The sequence below is a fragment of the Carcharhinus amblyrhynchos genome, chromosome 7 (genome assembly GCF_965287045.1).
Source record: "Carcharhinus amblyrhynchos chromosome 7, sCarAmb.v2.hapA, whole genome shotgun sequence".
NCBI lineage: Eukaryota > Metazoa > Chordata > Chondrichthyes > Carcharhiniformes > Carcharhinidae > Carcharhinus > Carcharhinus amblyrhynchos.
In genome coordinates, this window is record NC_137330.1 from 31,794,838 (window position 1) to 31,807,405 (window position 12,568).

Below are 12,568 nucleotides of genomic sequence, written 5' to 3' on the forward strand. Positions count from 1 at the left end.
GCTTCCAAACTAACCCAAATAAGCTTCTTGGTCATGATCCATTTTATGTTGATGCCCCTTCAATTTGTTAGTGCACCACAACATATATTGGGGATGATTCTCCCAAATAAATACTAAGTGTTGAATTTGTGTGAAAACTGGAGTAAGTCATACTTTTTTTTAGTGAGAATTCAGAGAAGAATCTCCCACACTCTGTGCATTGCAGAGTGCCCTAGCACGAATCATATAAAAAGTCTGTGGGTGCAGCCTATTTCTGCTGGAAAGACTGGCAGCATAGCACTGAGTGGGCCACTGCACGTTCACGGATTTGTCAGTGCCGCAATCAGCACGTGTGCAGTGGCCCAGTTGCTGGCCAGCCACATCGCTGGCGCTCCCACCATCCCACCCCCCCCCCCCCACCTGCATCCCTGATCCCACCCCCCTAGCAGGCTGCCCACTTCCACTCACTCCGATGGCCAGCCTGATCACTGGCTTCCCTCACCATTGATCCTGACTCCAGGGTAGTAGCAAGATCCCCCATCCCAGCAATCGCCATCCCAATCAGGCCCCACCCCAATGGCACTGCCCTATGTCCAGAGGGAAGTGCCAAGGTGCCCCCTGCGTATTGCTTCTTTGCCCCTTGGACAGTGCCAGGGGGCCAAGCTGGCACTGCCAAGGTGCCGATGCCCAGGGGACACCTTGCCATCCGACCCTCTGGAGAGGCCTCAATTTCCCCCCCTCTGCTTCAGCGAGATCAGGCCGCCAGTTCCCCCTGGCGAGGAATGGGAAGGGGTTGAGAGGCTAGTGGACCTGGAGACTTCAGTCCCGGGCCTGCTAATTATATTTAAATGAAGCTCTGCATAGGTAATTCAAAAATCTGGTGCTGGGAGACACGCTTGGTGCTGGATGCCCAGCACACATTGCACTAATCCGGCCCCACTAAAAAATCAGTGCATCGGGATGGGAAAATCACACCCTTTTTTTAAAATTAGCTGAGGATGCCATTGGTTTAATGATTAAATTTGAATTTAATTTCTAAGTTAGGGCTTTTTCAGGAAGCAGTTTCATTTTGTTGAAAGGGATTGAGTATTTTGGAGTGCGGTGGGGAAGTCCCTGTGCTGGACGGATTAATGGGGGAAATGAGGCTCTTGTTATGAAACATATATTTCAATGACATCAGCTATGAAGCTTCACCTCCTTTGCTTTGTCTTTGCTACTGCTGCTGCTGATTCATTCATAACCCAGGCTATATTACTGCTCAGAACTTTTGCCAGTAAGTCATGATAAATCACACTTGTGAATATCGACTGCCAATGAAACAAAGCATGCATAACCATCAAGTAATTTGCAGTAAATATCTGAAAGAAATTGTGGAAATTAGTGAATGCATCATTGCGTTGTTCACAGTAAGAGAATAGTGTTTTTATTAAAGTACAGGACCACGATATAATGTGAAACAGAATGCATTATGGCGATGGTATATTTCAACTCCCATTGGAAGTGTATGTTGTTCTAAGTAGTTGAATGTTAAATAGATGAAATTCTATGTAGAAAATAAAATTAAATATTATGGTACTTAGAAAAATGTCTCAAAACATTTTTAGATCTTTATGAATTAAAGGAATGTTTATTAAAAATAATCAAATGTAAAACAGATTTAATTCTATACAGGAAGCTATTAAAGATAATTTACAGACAGTGTGTTATATAATTTACCTATGAATATATTAATTTAGTTATTTGTTACTTAATTCATGCTTGCAATGACTATTTTTCAACCTGTGTTGAAGGGTTCTAATGATTTTTAATATTCTACAGGTGTGGTGAATAAGGCCCCAACTGGATCCTTAAAATCCGTCTTCATGCTTATGTCAGGGGTTCCTAGGGAAATAATCCTTCCTCTGCCCTTGTCTTGCCTCAGTAGAACAGATCCCAGCAGAGATTTGCATAAGTCTCTTTGAAAGAGAGACCTTTCATTTATATATAAAATGTATAAAATCTTTTGAAGTGTTGTCACTTTGTAATGTAGGAAATGAATGAGGGTCCTGGCATAATAATTTGTAGGCTGGATGAATGCAAGTTGTATTTTCGTAAACCCGCAATGTAACATCTGCATAAACCAGTTTGGTTTCCTGAAAAATGCATAAAGCATGTTTTGAGTTTTTTTTACATGAATGAGATTAAGTACTAATGGAATCTAAAAGTTTGCGGAGACACAGATCAAAGATTGAGGGTGGAATAAAACTTTATGAAGGTGGAACCAAACGTACACAAGAGGTTGACTGAGTATCAGTTAGGAAATTCACTTTTAATAATTACAGAAAGGCATTTGTACATGGTGTAAAGCCGCCTTGAAGGTCACCTACGATAGAAAGATTATTCATCTACAGTGATCCCAGTTATGATGACAGATAATTAACAAAAGAGGCTGCTCAGCTATAAAGACCAAGTTAAACATGCCAATAGGTGGTCATTTCACAAGTTGGGTTTTAATAAGTTTCAAATGTCAAGCTTTTTCTGATTATGTATTCAATATAAATTGACTAAAAGGAATAGGAGTTGTTGTCTGCTTACCTCATGGTTCTCGTGTCCCAACCTCGAATAACTGTGTCATTAGCTGTGGCAAGTTGTGTGCAGTTATGGTGGGGACTCCATCGTCCAGAAGTAAATTTCAACTGACCTTTTCCTTCTAAGGTTGCAGAATTTGAGAGCTAAAATACAGTAAAGAAACAAACAGGAATGGAGAGATAATGAGTGACAATTCATAAATCAGATAGATGAATTTTCCAGGAATCTATAAAGAACAATTCTATAATGTTTCTTGTCAACAAGAAAATGCTCAAGTAAATCTTTAGAAATATCAACAAGGGTCACTATGAAAATTTTACTCCGATGTATTCAATCCTAATAAGTAAAATAAGTGAAAAAACATTGTTTGCAAACTGGCCCAAGGCCTTATGCTGCAGAAATGTTCAAGTTAACAGGTTTCTACCAGATTTCACATCAAGCAGCATTTTACTATTGCTGTCCCTAATACTGCTGCTATGAGCTCCCCATGTACTACGCAAATATAATTCAATGATGGTAGAAAACAGGTATAACAGCATTTCAATTTACTTCACAAGTCCCGCAATCGTTAGTTTTTGGAGTTCTTGAATCCAATTATGTTATTCATGACCCTCGTTCCTATTCTTGATCACGTTACAATGCTGGTTACAATTCATTAAAATGATTTTATAACATTGTTACCGGACTACCAAGCTCTATAACTAATGGCATGCATGGAGCATAGCCAAATTCAGCAACATTCTGCACTGCTTAAAATCTATTAAATTATGAACTGGGAATTAGTTGCCTGTAAAATTGGTTGAAAAATGTGCAAGGGCTTCATATAAACAAAAATAACCATCTTTATCGTCATACTGTAATTCTTGGTAAGCTAAACAGCCTAAAATAACTCAATAAAAGAAGAAAAGATGAGTGGTACAAGCCTAGAGTCATGAAGCCACAATTGTTGTGGTGGGAAAATGCCAACAACTTTATATTGATTGTACTCCTTGTATTATTTTTTCAGCTTTAAATTTTCCCACTCCCAACTTGTCATTTTTTATAGCTTTCAGTAAAGCTCTAACTCAGCCACAAATTTACAGTTACTGCTAAGTAAGTTGGTCAGAATACATTACAGGTGACCAGAAATCTTGAGAAACTTGAATTTCAACCCTTCACTGAGAAATCATATTAGCATTTACCAATGTTACTACTACATTCTGGGGTAGTGGAGGTTTATTAGGATGGTACCAAAGATGAGGGACTTTACTTTTGTGGAGAGGCTAGAAAAGCTGAGATTGTTGTCTTAGGGCAGAGAAAGTTATGGGGAGGTTCAACAGAGATGTTCAAAACTGAAATGTTTCAATAGCTTTCAAGGGCAGAATGGCTTTCACTGGCAGAATACAGTTTCAAAGTAATTAGCATAAAAAAGTTTTTTTTTAAATGCAGCAAATTAATATGATTGGGAACGCACTACTGAAAAGTTGGTCAAAGCAGATGAAACAGTAACTTTCAAAAGATAATTGGATAAGTACTTGAAAAAGAAACATTCATTGTGCTATTTTGGGCAATATGTGTTAGACGCTTGTTTGAGTCTCATACTATAAGATTGGTCTGTCCAGAAGGAGGCAGCATTGGGAAAAACAGACCTTGGGAGAGCCAGCAATTACAAGGTAAACTTCTGAAATATATTTGCCTTAATATGAATCAGGGAGAAGCTAGACAGCTCAATTCAACCCCACATTTATAGGATACGGCTGTTGCCACTGGCTTCTCTGACTACTAAACAATCTGAGCACAAATGGTGAAATCTGAGGATTCCAAATATAGGTTCAGAAGACGAGGAAGTAGAATGGGTAAGGGTGAAGATCAGAAAGAATAATGGTCAGAAAATGTTACTGGGGGTAGTTTGTCGGCCTTCTAATAGTAGTTATAACATTTGACACAGCTTTGAGCAAGAGATATTTGGTGCTTTAGTAAAGACAGTGTAATAATAAGACACTTTAATCTTCAGATAGACTGGATAAGCATTTTTACAAGTTTATAAAAAGGAGAGCAGCTAAAGCAAATGCTTGTCCCTTAGAGGCAGATTGGGAGAAACTGTCATGGGGAATGAGGAAATGGCAGAGATATTAATCAAATCTTATGACTGTCTTTACAATGGAAAACACAAATTACATAGTGGAAATAGAGGGTGACAAAGGAGCTAATAAGACTGAGCGACATAAAACAATTAGTATTAGCAGAGAACAAGAAATATTGGAGAAAATTAAGGGATTAAAAGCCCCACACCTTCTGGCCCACATCCTAGAGTTCTAATAGAGCTAAGAGAATGGATGCATTTGTTAAAGTCTTCCAAAATTCGCCCCCATTTTGGAACAGTCCCAGTGGATTAAAAGATAACAATTGTAACACTGCTATTCAAAAAAAAGGTTGGGGAAAAATGGCAAGTATAGACCAGTTAGCCTAACATCAGTCATCAAGAAAATGCTGGAACCTATTAAGGAAATTTTAAATGGGCAATTGTGTTTGGTAAGGATATTATGAGTTTAGAACATAAGAACATAAGAAATAGGAGCAGGAGTAGGCCATCTAGCCCTTCGAGCCTGCCCCGCCATTCAATAAGATCATGGCTTTGTAGATATCAATCATATGGTGGATAAAGGGGAGCCAATAGATGTGTTATCCTTGGATTTCAAAAATGCATTTGATAAGGTGCCATACAAAGGTATTGTGCAAGATAAAGGCTCATCAAGTTGAGGATTGGACTTTTGGCATTGGGTCTGGGGTCTGCTTGGAAGGGATCTTGAGTTCGGGAGCAATTACATAGATACTTAGCTTTTTTTTAATTTGGTAATATTTAGAGATTTATTAAAAGCAGTCAGCAGGGACCAAAAACAAGCATTAGACTCTTGGGCAGGATTTTCTAGATGGCATGGTTTCCCAAACACCAACCAAAGAATCAGCGAGTATGCGTCTGATTGGCTCGAAACAGGACTTCACTTGGGCAGAAGTTCTGCCTCAAGGTGTTACTAGCGAGATTGTCCTGCAAATCTGCTGGTAAGGAAACTATACCCTGATTTGCATATGCAAATGTCCAAAGAGCAAACAATAGCTGGTCATTATCCAATATGGCAGGCTGGGCTTTCTCTAGACAGGTGTGTCCATGATCCCTGCTTACCTTTTTTGCATCTTAGAAGAGCATGTACCACCTGAAAAATGATCCATGTAGCCCAATTTAATCTCCATACAATTTGTCATGATTTTGCATGTGCTTTATATACGTTCTTTCAACTACATTTCCAATGAAAACTGCCAATAAAAAATTGTCACCCTATAATTATATTTCATCAGTATACTGGCACTGCAGCACCACAGTGGCAGAAGGGTATAATTACTGTGAGAGAAATTTATGAAGGCTGGTTCCAGTATCAATATAGAAAAAGAATTTCTGCTGAGGAAAAAAGACAATCACAAAACACAACTATAAAATTACTTACCACTGCCTGACTTGAGCTTTCTTGTAAATCCCAAAGAAGAACATGGTTATCAGCCAATGATGCTATCTTTTTACCATCTCCCATTGGCTCCCATAGTACACTGTAAAGCAAAATCCATCAATAACTGAACAAATAGGGCTTTCCAATATGATTCATCAATTCAGGAATAATAATGAAACCAGATATTCCAAAAGACTGGACTACAAGTTAGAATATCAGTCAAAGACTGGTGGAAGTGTGGGAAAAACGTAGAAAATGATGCGCATAAAAATTTCCAAAGCGCCATTTGCATTCAGAAATCCTGAAGTGAGCACAGAATCCTAATAGAAAGATAGGATGGTTGGGCAGCAGTGTGCATTCATGAGGATTCAAATTATTTTGAGAATCTAAGCTTACTGGCTTACTTTTAAATAGATCACACCAGTAGATATTCCAACTTCAGCTGCTTCATCAATGACCTTCACTCCATCATAAAGTCAGAAGTGGAGATGTTCAGCAGCTTTTCAGAGTCTGCGGATAGTAAAGCTATATGCAGCAAGACCTGGTCAATATTCAGGCTTGGACTGACAAATGGCAAGTAACATACACATCACATGAATGCCTGGCAATCACTGGAGTAGCCTTATAAATACTGTGCCTACAGGAGCAGATCAAAGGCTGGGAATTCTGCGGCCAGTAACTGACTTCCTGACTCTCCAAAGCCTGTCCACCTCCTGCAAGGCAGAAGTCAGAAGCATGATGGTACATTCTACACTTGCCTGTATGAATGCAACTCCAACAACGTTCAAGAAGTGCAACACAACCAGTATAAGGTAGTACGCTTAATTGGCAAGACACTGATGCACAAAGCAGTGGCAGTGTGTACCATCCACAAGTTGCAATGTGGATCTCTCAAAACAATGACCTCTATCACTTAGAAGGACAAGGGCAGCAAATACAGTGAACACCAGCACCCACATTTCCTCTTCAAGCCATCCTGACTTGGAACTGACGCTGAGTCAAAATCCTGGAACTCCCTTCCTAACAGCACCTATGGATGTGCCTATATCACATTAACTGAAGCAGTTCAAAAAGGGTGACATATCATCAAATTAGCAATTAGAGATGGCCAATAAATGCTGGCCAAGCCAGGGATGCCCACATTATATGAAAGAATGCAATAAAAATGTCAGGGAAGTTACCATTTTATGATAAAGATATTATTTCATATACAGGACAACACAAAGACCAATAATTTACAGTGGCTAAATAAGTTAAAGTAATTTATAATAAAACTGTAGTGTAATTTTTTAATGGTTCTTTGGAATTGAATTTCATAATTTTATTTATTATTCTGTGAAATTGAATAATACTTATTTTCAAACAGTAATAGCATGTGGATATTGGTATCCAGCCTAATATTCATGGTTCATCACTAATTGCCCTTGAGGTAGCATGGTGGCTTATTCATCCTCTAAGTTCAACTGCAGTCTGCTCAGTTGAAGATCAGCTGCTTTCCATCATTAATGCAACAGAAACTGAAAAAGCATCTCAAAGCAGCATTAAAAAAGGCAAAGCTATTTGGAAGAGGGAGACACTAAGGGAATACGCAGTGTGAGTAGTTTAATTTCACATGCATTATTTAATGATTGAAATTCTAAAATTGGATTTGAACTGCTTTCTGGTGGTTTTTACTTTTGCGTTGGTGGTAAGAGGACAGTGGGATGATCAATGATAGAGGAAAGTTTGAGAACGTGGAACTTTTGACAAATGGAGAGATGTGGTTGAGGTTACTGGAATCACGTATGATTACTCGAGTCCTGTAGAGCCTGGGCTTCAAGGTGCCATCGTTTTGCCTTCCTTCCTCTTCCTGTTTCTTCACTTACTGTCACATTTCCTCCTGCTCCATATCCTTTTCCTATAGCTCCTGTCCCTCAGTTTTTCATCTGAATTAACAAAGAACAACCCAGCACGGGAAACAGGCCCTTCGGCCCAACAAGCCCGCGCCACCGCATCACCCTACACCTATCCTACCCTGCGTGTCTACGAATAGAACCCCTGACTTAGCCAGATTCAGGGGAGAATAGTGTCAATTTGGTAAAACCAATCAGCCTAATTGTGGCAGCAAGGGCTCTTCCCTTACTATGGTATGGTTATTCAGCATACCAACACCAGCTTACCTAAGTACCTCTGGGCTCCTCCTGAACAGACCATGCATTGTAATTGTTAGTTGAGGACACAACTTACTGACTCTAAGATGTTCCTTTTGGCAGCACGCCTCTTATTGTATTCTTGCTGTGCAAGCGTGTGGGGGTTCCTGATAAAGTAACTCTTATTGGCCAGTAGCCAGTCTTTGACTTGTCATGCTGGTTCAAATATATGTGGAACAGAGGAATGGTGCAAAATGAAGAAATCATGAATGCTAGCTACCATGATAACAGCATGATGCATTGTATGTGGTGTGCACCTGCTGCACGCTGACGGCTTATGAAATTACCAAGTTCATGTAAGGCCATTCCTATGGAATATTTTGATGGCCCATGTGTGACTTGGGGAAACAAAAATATTTTATGTTGGGGTGATGATCCCTTTAAGAATTAAGCTTCTCTGGTAGATGATTTCTTTAAAAACCAACTCACTTCCAATAACTGGTCATGTGACTAAGCTACTTGGGAGCTAAACAATCATCAATGGGCAATCAAGAAATTAATTTCAGGAGGAGCAGACTCCTATTTGTAGTTCTGCTAACAATCAGTTTAGTTTTAAGCTTAGAATAAGCTGCTTGCAGGGAACATCTCTTTCAAGTAGAATTCAGTTGAAATTCTGTGTACTAGCTAAATGGGTTTAAAAACTGAGAACTGAAGGACATCCCTAACCATGAGTTGAGTTAAAAGACATTAGAACCCATGGAGTTCTGACCCAGGGTAGCTACGCTTAAGATGCTAGCCGCACCTGTATTGAATAGGAAGTCTATAACCACGGGACAGTCGGAAGAGATTAACATTCCAATTTCTGAGTAAGTACATGTCAAGGGTTGTAGAAGGAAATTGAGTTAAGTAGTTTAGTGTACTTCTAATAGCTTTAATGTAACTGACTATTTAGGACAGAGTATAGTTTTAGTATTCATATCCTTATGTGTAGTAAAATTCTTTTGAGTTAACAGTAAAATTTGCAGCTTCATTCCTTTAGTAAGGATCTCAGTTTTTGGATTTCCAAACAAAAATAATAAAAACATTACTGGTCCCTCCTGAGATCATAATGTGCATGTAGTCAGTGGCATCCTGTAGCATGGGGAAGCTGCTACCCATACTCTCTCTGGTTGCTGGTCTCTTGCCAGAATGAATGAGGCAGAAGTGTTTATGTATAGAGTCTCAATAATCTCCTTTATTAAGTCATGCATTGCAAACAAAGATATGTTGCTTAGAACTCCAGCAACAGTCTGAAAGCAGCTTGACACTAAAGGTTAACAGTCATGATCACTTTGATAGCCCCAGACAATGCTGTCATTGCCCTGCTTTGGAGCTGCAGAAATTGTGAAGCAAAGACATTTCACGTCCTGGTCCCTTGATGAGTTCGAGATAAGAGAATTGCTCCCGGAATACCCTCAAATGATATGGCCTCTGACTATGTCCTTTGCCTCTTTCTCCTTCTTTGTGCGACAACCGTGGCTTTAAATCAACATTATACATTCATTCATTCATTTCATCACTTCTCTGCTCCACATGACAATCTTTTGGCGCAAGTGCTCAAACTCCTTAGGAAGATCGTGTCCTGTACAATTCCCAACAGAAAATTTTCCAAATAAATAACAGTAATTTGTGAGATCCTCATTATGATACACAAAGTCTACTTTGTTAATAAATCTGCAGCAATCTTGGCTATTCAATTATTGTCACATTGATGACTATTTGCTTTGAATGCATTATACATTTTATCTTGAAGCTTTAACTGGAAAGGAAAATTAATAGAAAAATGTGGATGTTATTCTTTTGGCAGGTCAAAAGAATAACATCCAGGTCACACAACACCTATAGAATATGTACAGCCCAATTTAGCCTTCTCCTTGTGTGACCAAAGTATGGACCTTCAACATGGAAAATACCTATTATAGCACCATCTATAGGAATAATGGGTACTGCAGGTACTTTTTTGATTTTTCAATGAAACATGTAGGTCATATGTGTGCATGTGTGTGTATGAAAAGAAACACACATACAATTTATTGAAATCATACCCAATCATCCTTTCCAGCTAAAACCCAAGATAAAAAATATAGTCCAAAGCAGATGTCTATTGGCTAAATATTACAATCATTGAACAGCTACAGCAGATTTATTAAGGAAGTCAATTTTGGGCATAATGACAAGGATTTCAAAATTATTATTTGTTATTTATTTAGATATATTTCAGTCTTGTTATTCTGTATCTTGAGGGCCTCATTTCCCATTAATAAAAATTTGAATCAGTTACATGTTAGAATAATTTAAAGTTAATAACTTATTAAACTGAGTAGAAAACTGATGGATAATTACTGTGAACATAATAACTCTTTGTTTACTTGTGTAAGACAATATTCAAGCTACTTATACAAATGGCTGTAAATAAATATTTCCTTTTTCAAATGATTTATTTCGTTTAGGTGCTCTAATTAGCAGACAAATATTTTACTTAGTTCTATCCTGAAGGGATGCATTTGAAATCTTTTGAATCGATACTGAGCGACCTACCAGGACATGTTGCCATGGGTTGTGTTGTCAAGGTGACAAAGCAGCTCTAGTGTCTGCGGGTTGCTTGATGAATCATCAGGAGATTCATGACTGCCTGATTCCAATTCCTTTGGCATACGCCACACGGCAGCACATGTCAGGACTTTACTGTCTGAAGCTAAGGAATAACAACAATGTAAATTGATCAACAAATCTTTTAATAAATGTAGGTAAAATATAACTCATTGTACTCTCAGATGCAAACAGCTTGAACATAAAGTACAAGAACCCAGTTATTTAAAAAGAAAAATAAGCAGTTTAGTTGGCGTAAAATTTACAAGCATATGAAACAATTAACAACTTAAACTCCAACTGCACAAATTCTATTCCACAATCATCGTTTGGGCCGGTGATACCTGCTTAAGCCCGGACAATTTTCAATTCTATGTTTATTAATGTGTGCATCTGAAGTTTAAATGCAATCTTAATTAAGCAGCAATGCAACTCTGTACACTGCAGCACATTTTTACAAGTAACATTTGGAACAAATGATCAGTCTCAGTGCCGACATACTAAAGAAGCGGTCTTCCAGTCCTCTCTTTAAATATTTATACTGTTTGCAGAAAAAAAATGATCAAACAGCTTGATGGATCATTCTGCATGTTTCCAGTATTTTTGCCATAATTCGAGACAAGACAGTTTAAAAAGTGCCATAGGGTGATACTTTAATGATCTTCATATACAGAAAGATGTACCAAGAACCAAATGATAGGAAAAGGAGACAGAGTTGAAAAGGAAAAGAATAAAGGGAATAAACTAAATTAATTGCACCAACGATAACAGTCAGCATACTCTGATATTCAGAATGTCTTAGCAAATTGGCCAAGATGTCCAATGGCTTGAATTTAGCAATTAGATTGCACATTTGATAGAACTGAAAAAATATAATCTTGGAGTTCTGTCAATGTCAAAGCAAAAAAAGGAAAGCTTTGCATTTTGACCCGATTACAGATTTTTGACTCCCTACTGGGCATCAACATGATAGACAGACAATGATTTAATGCAATTTGTATCATTCCAAATTTGGTTTTGGGCAATTGTGTCAGAATGTTTTATACTCTTGATGCATGAATGATGTTACTAAAGGTATTCGCTCAGTAACTAATGATGTGCTAAAATTATTCTAATAGTAACTTAATTTGTTAGTTTGAAGTTACAACTGATACTTCTAAATTGCCGAGAAATGATATTTTGGTGGTGTAATCAGTGCAGTGAAAAAATACAAAGATCTCCTTGTAAAATTACTTCATTTACAGTTTTATTTCCTGAAAACTTATTGCCAATATTATTTGAATTTATTGATAGACCTGTTTTTAAATTGGCCTAAATACAGAGTTTACATTTTTTATTGAATTTATGAATCTGCCTTGAAATTAGCAATCCAAAAAGATGCTGCAGATTTCACTCAGAGAACCACAGGCGTTTGTGCAGCAAATCCCAGACAATAGCTTCTGAATACACTCCCTATCAGACGAGACAAATTTAATATTTTATGTGCTCCAGTCACCCCCTGAGTGTTTTCATAAGAACCTTGTGATAACCGTGGTGTGGCTGTTGGAACACCTAAGAGCTCCGAGTTTTTGCATTTTTCCTTCATGGATGCAATTTACCTCATGTTACAAGGCAAAAATCAAGCAAGTCTTTACTGTGGACTGCTTAATTATAATTCAGTCATCTTCAAAGAAATCTTGCAAAAGCGTTGTGGTGGAGGCTGGTGAATATAGTTAAACCTCTGCTTCCATAAAAACAATCTTTTAAAGGACAATCAAACCTTTAGTAAGAGAAAACTCCAGTCTA

The 12,568-nt window shown here is 38.1% G+C and overlaps 1 protein-coding gene across 1 annotated transcript in view; it reads right to left on the reverse strand.

Moving 5' to 3' along the window:
• Positions 1-12,568, reverse strand: part of eipr1 (EARP complex and GARP complex interacting protein 1) — a 63,677-nt gene that overhangs the window by 21,011 nt on the left and 30,098 nt on the right. Inside the window, exons 4-6 of the mRNA XM_080192089.1 lie at positions 10,733-10,889; positions 6,027-6,126; positions 2,554-2,690 (exon numbers count right to left, since the gene is read on the reverse strand). Of these exons, the coding sequence (XP_080048215.1) occupies positions 2,554-2,690; positions 6,027-6,126; positions 10,733-10,889 (394 nt within the window). The remainder of the gene's footprint in view (positions 1-2,553; positions 2,691-6,026; positions 6,127-10,732; positions 10,890-12,568) is intronic.